This window comes from Lepidochelys olivacea (genome assembly GCF_965140295.1).
Source record: "Lepidochelys olivacea isolate rLepOli2 genome assembly, chromosome: 23".
NCBI lineage: Eukaryota > Metazoa > Chordata > Testudines > Cheloniidae > Lepidochelys > Lepidochelys olivacea.
The window spans coordinates 8,828,698-8,837,811 of record NC_140433.1 but is presented as its reverse complement, the minus strand read 5'-3'; the positions used below and the strand labels follow the sequence as shown (position 1 = coordinate 8,837,811).

Below are 9,114 nucleotides of genomic sequence, written 5' to 3'. Positions count from 1 at the left end.
AACCAAGGTACCCCGGAAGTATCGTAGCGAGGGGCGTGGTCTCCTACCCAGACGGATGGGGAGGGAGCCGCGAACCCCCTACAGCCTCTCTTTCTACTCGTTCATACTTTTTCTCTAAATATGTCAAAACACAGCACGCTGTTAGGGCCCTGGGCGGGGACACAGTGGAGCGGGAGGACCTGGGTTCCCCTATCCCTGCCACCCCACCGTCAGGAGTGGCAGCCTACTTGGTTGCTGCCCCGCCCTGATCAAGGGCCAGGCAAATGGACCTTCTGCTGGTTTCCCTGCCTGACTGTAGCACAAGCATGCAACCTTCCCCCGGCCAAACACAGAAAAATAATACAAAAGAAATGTTCAAAAGGGCCGATGGTGCCAAAAATGTACACGACCGGAAACGGGGACGGAGGGCGGGACGTAAACTCTACATGGGGCATGGAAACCTGTCAAAAAGTACATGGTGATAAAAGCTATTGAGCGGTTAACTACTCACGTGGCTGGGCAGGGCAGGCGGCCAATGGGGAGGAAGCCATGGTGCGGCATGATGTGTTCCACCCTGCTCCAGGCGGGCTGTGGTGCACCAAACCCCCAGAGTAGGGAGGCTGGCTTTTACTCGTGCAGCTGGGCAGCTTCAATGACTGGGTTCTCCCTTGTATGCATCACTCTCATCCTGCGCAAGAGTGTCTGTAGGCTGGCGCGGACTGGACGGTGTTTCTTGCAGGCCTTGAGGATCAGCGTGGTCTGCAAAGCCAGGCACCTGACAGAGGACTTGCTGTCCTGCTGCAAGCCTTTGAGGACTAAGATTGAAAGGAAGGAAATGGAGGTCAGAGCCATGGTGCTCTGGAAAGCCCTGGCAGACCAAGCCAGCACTGTACCTCTCAGCCCGTGACAAGAAGGCAGCAGGCTGGGAGGCGGGAGGCAGGGGACTAGCAGGAACAACCACCAACCCTCACTAAACATCCCCACTGCCCTCCCACAGCTGGGGGAGCCCCCAGACACAGGCAAGAAGTCACAATGAACCCCATTCACTCACTATTTCTAGGACTGCCCAGTCCCTGCAGGATCTGATGGCCTCATCCCTGTCTGTATTTATGCTCCCCCTTCCCCCCAGTGCACAGATGGGCACTCAAGCGCAGAGAGGGGGAGATTCACAAAGGGGGCTTGGGCATTGTTAGGCTACGCCTAACTTCCGGTGCCCTGCTGCCCTCCAGGAAATGCCGAGGAGGGAGCTCAGCCATTCTCTAGCTCTGGTTGGGGCCCAGCTGTGAACCTGCTCTGGGAGTGAGGAGCCTGAGCTATGTCACCCCCCCTCCCCCTTTTCCCCAACATATGTGGAGGAGACGCTGCTCTGCCCTGCGCTGGCCCAGGGGTCCGGGCACGCAGCAGGGAGGTAGATGACCGGACGTCACCTCAGTCTCCTTTGGAGCAGTGGCTTGACACCAGGCACCCCACCTGGAGGTGACGCCACCTTTGCTGTGTTGCGGGGTCGGGGGCGGGGGGCAATCGTCTGCAAAGGCCAGCCAGCTCAGGCCCAGTTTGGGGATTTGCCAGGCCACAGCTCTGAGGTCAGGGTAAGTGCCTGGGCACATGCCAACCAGCAGACACCACAGGGTGAGGGGGAAGCTGATCAGGGGTTTGGGGATCTACAGTTTGCAACCCTTTGTGGCTCTCGCCCAAGATCACATTGCTGGCGTCGGAGATTGAAGCCAGCCCGCGGCCCTGGGCCATTCGTCCCTCTAGCGCTCAGTGCTCAAAGCAGACACCGCTCACCGTTGCAGATGGCCTCCAACTTCTCCTGGCTCTGCTGGTCCAGCTGCCGGGCAGTGAGCCCTACACACACAAACAGCTCGTCACATCCCTGCGTCCCCAGCGAGGGTGTCAAAGCGTCTGTCACCCTCCAAGCAGTGGGGCTTTCCCCTGCCCCTCGCTGTCCAGGACGCACTCCTGAGTCCCCAGGGGAGAGGGCGAGGCCCCAGGGATGGCTGTGGGGCTGGCTGCCAAAGGAGAGCACAGCGCCTTGAGGTTCCACTACCAAGAGCCCATGGCGGGGTGGGGGAGGGGGGAGGGGGACTGCATGGGGAGCAGTGGGGTTCGAGGGGCCCATCAGCCGATCAGGGCAGTTTGGGGTGAGCTTGCTCCTGCGGGTTTCTGACACCCCTGAGCCTTCATTCGGCAATCAGGAGCCCAGGGGTTACTTCTCGCTGCCGGCAGGGACTGAGGAGAGCCTGGGACTGGATCCAGCCCCTCTGCTTAAGGGACCCCTCTGCTCTGTGGTTACCTAGAAACCTGATGGCCGCTTCTCTAATGGGAGCCTGCGGGTTTTCCACAAAGGCCATGGCCTGGCAGAGGAAGGTTTCTGCCCTCCCCTTGTAGCACGCCACCTAGGAGCCAGAATAAGGGAGCACAAGGTTATTAAAGGCCTTTCCATCCTGCAGGCCAGGTTCCAGATCTGTTGAGTGTCCTGCTTTCAGCCCTCCTTCCTGTGCCGGGGGGATCACGCAGAGGGACTACAACCAGGGCCAGGTGTGGTCCTGGGGCTGGGGCTCGGTGTGGGCACGGAGCCGGGCAATGGAGGGCTCCCTCACCAGGCAGTCACAGCCTCGCCAAAGCTCCTTTTTCTGGACATGGGCACTGAGCTGGCTCCACCTTAGGAATTCCAGAGCACTCCTGAGGGTGTCCCAACACACCTGCAAAACAAGAGGGGCCGGGGCGAGCTGACAACGGTTACAGGAGCTGGAAACCAGGGCCGTCCCTCGGCATACACGCCTGCATAAGGCACCATGAAATTTGGGGCACCAAATTGCCCCAAATTTCATGGTGTCACTAGGCATCTGCATGCTGCACATGCAGCAGCCCCAGCCGCAGTGACCCGCCCTATATCTTGGCCAGCCCCGCCGCGGGCTGCGCCCACTAGAAAGGGCAGGACCATCCTTGGGGGGGGCCCAGACAAATCCCTCCGCCCGGCCTCTTCCCCTTCCCCCCTGCTCCATCCCCAGCCCGCCCCCATTCCACCTCTTCTCCGCAAGCCTCTTCCCCCAGCGACCCCACACTCACTGGCAGTGGCAGGAAGTGGAGCAACCCGGTCCCAGCCCGCTCTCCTCCAAAAGGATTGCTCCCCGCACTCACCGGCGGTGGGAAGCGGAGTGCCACGGCTGGGAGCTGGCAGAGTAGAGCGGGCTGGGGCCAGGCTGCTCCGCTTCCCGCTGCTGTCAGTGAGTGTGTATGTGGGAGGGATCCCTTTCCCCAAACCCCCTCCCTCGAGCCACACGGCTGGAGCCGGGGCGAGGGAAGCAGAGCGGGCTACTCCCAGCTCTCCGCTAATCCCCCAGGCCACTCTGGGCCTGTGGGCCCCCCAAAAGTGGCCCCACACAGCTCCTGCCTCCCAGACCCTGGTGGGGGGGAGGGGAAGGCCTGGGACCCCACACAGCCCCACTGCCGGGGGGCTGGATAGGACACCCAAATGGCTAGGGACAGCCCAGCTGGAAGCCACTAACATAGTTACTGGAGGCCGTGTGTGCGGAACGGTTCCCGGCCCGCGGCTGCTCTCGGAAGGGCGGTGGTATGGCTAAGGCCATGGCTGGAGACCTGACTCAATTCCCAGCTCTTTCTGCAGGAACTCAGGCAAGTTGCTTCGGCCCAGGGCTACAAAGGGATTTATGTGCCTAATGCCCATGGGCATTCAATACTTTTGAGGCACTAGGCCTCACGCTGTGCCTTAGTTCCCCACCTCATGGGGGTAGGAGGGTGAATTCATTACTGCTGGGGGCATTTGGCTCCCAAGTGATGGGGGCCATGAGAGCGAGCGTGTGCACAGGCACCTGGGGCGGGGTGGAGGGGGGGCTTGGGCATGTCACGGCTAGTAAGAGCTGTCCGGGCTGCTTGGCCAAGGGCACATTGGGTCTTGGGCACCATCCGGAGGCTGGGTAGCTCTGCTCCTGGTAGGGACCATGGCCAGGGTTGTGCTCTTCCCACCAGCACAGCCAGGGGAATGTGCGGAGGCCAGTGGCTGTAGGAGTGGTGAGCTGACCCCTCCGCCCACCCATTCTCTCAGCCTGGCTGCAGGGGGGGAGTGTTGGCCTCAGAGGAGGCAGGGAAGACTCAGCAGTTGGGTGGGGCGCCATGGTCATGGCGCTACTGGACTCAACGTTCAAGTGTTTTTGAGCACCTGATTGTCACAGCACTGAGCACCTGCCCTCTGCCGGCCAGACCTTTTAAAGGGGGGTGTCACATGTTGGCTCCCCCCAACAAATTCCTGGTCACTCTGTAACAATCTCACCTGCAGGCTCCAGCTCGTGGCCTCACCTGGGACATATTGGGACGCTCATCGTGCAGGAGGAGGAGCAGCGGGACCAGGCTGCGGAGGACGTGCTCCTTCATCTTCCTCCTGCTGGGCCCCCTTACAAGCTCCAGCAGGTGTTTAAAGAGGGTGATGGAGAGCACCCGGAGTTTGCTGGACTCCTTCAAGAGAGGATGTGGGGAGGAGACGCTGTGATGGTCGTGCCCACCCAGCTGGGTGAGTGCTCACTGTGACAGAGATGTCTGCCCTGCAGGGGGTATTGCTAACTCACCCCCAGTCTTACAGGCACAGCTGGGGGCCGCAGTCCCATAGGCATAGCGCCATTGAAGGCAATAGAGATGCAGGTTTCCACCAGCTGAGGGGCTGGTCTGGTAACTTCTTGGCCAGAGAGAGCAGTAAGGTGGGGTGAGACAGCCCCTGGGATCTCACAGCCAGCTCTGGGCACACTGACATCAGCACCCGCCTGTCAAGCCAAGGGGAAACGCTCAGGGCAGAGCAGCATCAGGACAGGGGCAGCAGAGAGGGAGCGATGAGGAAAGATTCAAAGAGCGAAGGGATGTGTGTACTTTGTCCTCCTGTTATGCGTGCCCGACTCACACTGGTGCTGACCCACAGCGACCCTCTAGCGAGGCCAAGGGGGCCAGGCATGGGGGGCAAATTCCTACACTGGTGTTTGTTCAGGCCACGCACAGGGACCTGGGGGGGATTTAACCAGGAGCAAGGGGTGGTAAATGTGCAGGAGCTCCCAGATAGGGGGCCTTGGAAGCCATGACTGGAAACCACCCAGCCTCCAGGGGCTTGGGGTTCGGCAAGGGCTGCCCCACTCCTACACATGGGTTTCTTGTTAACTCAGAGTCGGCCCCACTTGGTCACATGATGCCCCCTCGCTGCATGGCAGCTGGCAGAGCCAGACCAGTCCAGTGACCTGGGAGGCCGGGCGAGCTGTGCCCAGCAGGGAGAACCAGGAGCAATAGCTGGGGGCTGTAGGGAGGGGCCACTGCTTTCTGGGAGGTGAGGCTGAGGGTAAGGGGGGGAAGCCTGGGGGGGGCGGGTTGACTTGAGCTGTTCTGAGAGTGGCTGAACCTTTAAATGGTGCCCCCCCAATCAGCAGTTACATGTCGCCTCTGGGCACCAGGTTCTAGAGCAGGCAGTTCTCTGAGTGACGTCTGTTGTAAAAGTGTTCATAAGTTCTTTTAGTCTGTTTATCTGATTTGGCTGCGCTCTCCTGTCTGGCCACTTTGGAGACAGGCTCTTGGAACAGTAGTTCTCAGTTGTCTTTCCATCAGGAGCAGGTGCTGGACTAGATGCAGGAGCTGCTCTTGGTGTTGATCTTTAGCTGGGCCTGTGCCACTGCTTAATAAAGAGCGGCCGGGTCCCAGCAGAGTTCGGGAGGGCTGAGGGTAGGATTTAGAGTTCTGAGAGCTGGGGAGGTGGGTGGTCCCTCCAGGAGCTCCCACTGGGGCGTTACCCCTGGAAGGCAGTAATGGATGGGTCCCTTTCTCCCGCCCACTTTGCTGGCTCTCGCCGTGCAGTGGGAGACTGAACATCAGTCTGGTGAACATGCTGGCGGGGGCTCTTTGTGGTTACAAAAGGCCTGGGGAGAACTAGCCCCTCCTTTGATGCTGCCCTGCCATGAGAACGAAGGGGAGAGGAAAGGGCGGTAGCTGCAGAACCTACAGATGGAGCCGTTTCCTTATGGAGCTGACAGGCCAGCTGTGGGATTCCTGGCCAGGGAGGGGAGGGGCAGGATTTTCACCAGGGTACCATCACTTGTTACCCTGGAAGCCAGCAGGAGCATTGCGGCCCCCTGTGCTGCAGAGGCCCCCTCGCTGCATGCAGGCTCAGTAATGCATGTTCTTCCCTCAAGGGGAGCCTCGTCCCCAGGCTGCCCTGATCCTTGTCAGCAGGCCTGCAGGACACCAGGGTTCCCACCCTGACTGCCATATGCTCTGATGGAGAATAGGGTAGCAGAGGAAGGCGGGAATGGGGTCACATCATTTACGACAATCCTTTTTCTGGCTAGGGCCATAGCATAGGTCCCGCTAGCCCACCCGCCAGCCCCCATTCACACGTCTGTGGCTTGAAGGGTCTCCCGCGGGCCGCCAGGCCTTACATCATGAAAGAATGGCAGGAGTTTCTCAGCCACTCGCACAGCCACGGGGCTGGCGCTCTGCCTGTCCATGCCGGCGAGGATGTCTCTCAGCACGGTGATGGCGTTGGAGATGATGTCCCTGTCTGCCCCGTGTAGCTGTTCCACGACGACTGGCAGTTGATGCTGGAGTTTCCCCACCTGTGTGAAAGGAGGAGCTGCTTTACGAAACACCCTCCGGTGACCCAACAAGCCATTTCCAAAACATCGTCTGCCTCCCCTGCAGACAGAGCCACGGGAACTAGGAGTGCAGGGGGTGCTGCAGCACTCCAAGGTTTTTCGCGGGGCTCTGCTCCTAGCCCCACACACAAGGTCCCAGCTGCCGGCCCTGCGCCAACTCCCAGCTGTGGCCCCAGCCTCGGCCCCCTTGCCCCATCCATCTCCCGCCCCCCTGGAGCCATGGCCCTGCTCCTGACCCCAGCTCTAGGGGTGGTGGGGTGTGTGGACAGGTGTAAGGGGGTGCTCAGCACCTCCACTATAAAAAGTCTTCTAGCGCCCCGCCTCCAGATGACATGTTAGAGCCTCAAAGCCCTTGCACAGCCCCAGCTAGGATCGCAGGCAGCGGGGCCGGCTACCTGCAACATAAGCAGCTGCTTCCTTGTACCCCCGATCTCAGGGGGTGGTATTTATTAGCAGGTATCATCTGTGGAAACTTCTCTGCACAACACCTTGACCCCAAACAAATCAAGTGTATTATTGTTAGAAGGGTTAGAATAGCACCTCCAGTGCCTATCTGCAATCAGGGCGTGTGCTGGGAGCTTTCCAAGCACAGAAAGAGACATTCCCTGGCCTAGAGCTTACAGGCTAGACACACAAAGGAAGGATTTCTATCCCCGTTGTACAGACATGGAACTCAGGCACAGAGAGGCGACGTGACTCACCCATGGTCACCCAGGGAGTCTGGCAGAGCCCAAAACTGAACTTGGGTTCTCCTGAGTCCCGGGCCTTACAGCCCAGCCTCGGCGAGGGAGCCGATTTTGTACACGACTTCTAGGGTTGGTCTGTTACTAAAAGCCAGATTCAATCATTTCTGTGTTTGGCTTTTGAACTGTTCAAAGACAGCCCCACAAAACCTCAACCGGGATGAGGGGAAAAAGTGTCCAATACAGACTTACCGGTTCCAGAAGGAAAAATAAAACACAAGCAAGTGAAAACCAGGCTGAGGACATGGAACAATGGGAATGGTGGATAACAAAGAGAATTACAGTCATGCCCTCTCCATGTCTGATCGACTCATCGTCCGGCTTTAATAAACCGGACTGACCTGCTATTCTCAGGGTAAGTAAATTATCATTAGGGAGAGTTGCCTTCAGATGGTCTCCTCTTTGACCAGGCTGCCAGATCTGTGTATTTAAGTCCCAAGGGTTTTCTCTGCCTTCACTATACCGTGTCTATCACACTTGGTATGAGCTCTGAGCAGCAAAAGGCCTTTCTCGAACTCTTCAGAGGAGCGAGTACTGCGGGACAGAGCTGTGACGTCAACAGTTAAAACCTACGAGGCTCAAAAAGGGGATTCGTAGGAAAAAATGGTTCCAATTGAAGCAAAATGGCTCTGTCCGGGCGTCCCGGATCACTGGTGTCACCAGCATTCCCTGGAGGTCTAGAGTCCACAGCTCTGCTGCTACTCTAGTGCTAGGGATCTTTGGATCACACACGCAGAGATGCACTCTACAGGAGCCAGGCCCTGCCCTGCAGAACAACAGACAAAAGCCAGGCAGGGACTTGCCCAAGGTCACCCAGCAGGTCAGTGGCAGAGCCAGGAACAGAAACCAGGGCTCCTGACTCCAGGCTAGGGCCAGGTCCCCTGGGAAGCTTTCAATGACCCCAGCCCTGCATCAGCTCCCTGATGAAGGAGTTGCCAAGACTTTGAAGGAAAGAGCTCATATTCAGAGGGATCATGGTAAATTGGAGGACTGGGCTATAGACAACAAAATGAAACTCACCAAAGACAAAATTGAGGTGCTACATTTAGAGAAGAAAAAGCAAATGCACAGAAACAGAATGGGGGATAACCGGTTGTACTGCTGAGAAGGATCTGGGAGCTGCAGTGGATCACAGCCTCAGCATGAGGCAGCAAAGCGATGGTGTTGCAAAAAAAAAAAAAAGAAAAAAAAAAAAAAAGCAAATGCAATCTTAGGTTGCATTAACAGAGGTATAGCCTGCAAGTCATGGGAGGTGATAGTACCACTCTACTCAGTGCTGGTTAGGCCTCAGCTGGAGTAAGGTGTCCACTTTTGGTCACCAATGTCTACAAAAGATGTGGAGAAACTGTAATGGATCCAGAGGCGAGTGACAAAGATGATCCGAGGGATGGAACACAAGCCATACGAGCAAAGGTTGAAGGAACTGGCTATGTTTAGTTTGGAAAAGAGGAGATTAAGGGGAGACGTGCTAATGGTCTTCAGATTCTTTGAAGGCTGCCAAAAAAAAGATGGCGAAAAATTGTTCTCTCTTGCCACAGAGGGCAGGACAAGAGGGGATGGGTTCAAACGACAGCACTGCAGATTTAGATTAAATCTCAGGAAAACCTTCCTAACTGTAAGAAGAGTAGGACAATGGGACAGACGGCTAGGGAGCTTGTGGAAGCCCCTTTGCTGGAGGTTTATAGAAGGAGGCTGGAGCCATCTGTCTGGGCTGGGACAGACACAACAAATCCTGCATCTTGGCAGGG

At 57.7% G+C, this 9,114-nt stretch overlaps 1 protein-coding gene across 1 annotated transcript; it reads right to left on the bottom strand.

Annotated features, from left to right (window-relative positions):
• Window positions 1-446: 446 nt before the first annotated feature.
• On the bottom strand, window positions 447-4,437 carry LOC311512047 (uncharacterized protein). The gene is made up of 4 exons (XM_084613052.1): window positions 4,300-4,437; window positions 2,276-2,684; window positions 1,768-1,827; window positions 447-794 (listed from the first exon to the last, which is right to left on the bottom strand). The coding sequence occupies exons 2-4, from the start codon at window positions 2,331-2,333 to the stop codon at window positions 607-609; spliced, it is 306 nt and encodes a 101-aa protein (XP_084469178.1). The 5' UTR covers window positions 2,334-2,684; window positions 4,300-4,437; the 3' UTR covers window positions 447-606.
• Between the last annotated feature and the right edge of the window lie 4,677 nt (window positions 4,438-9,114).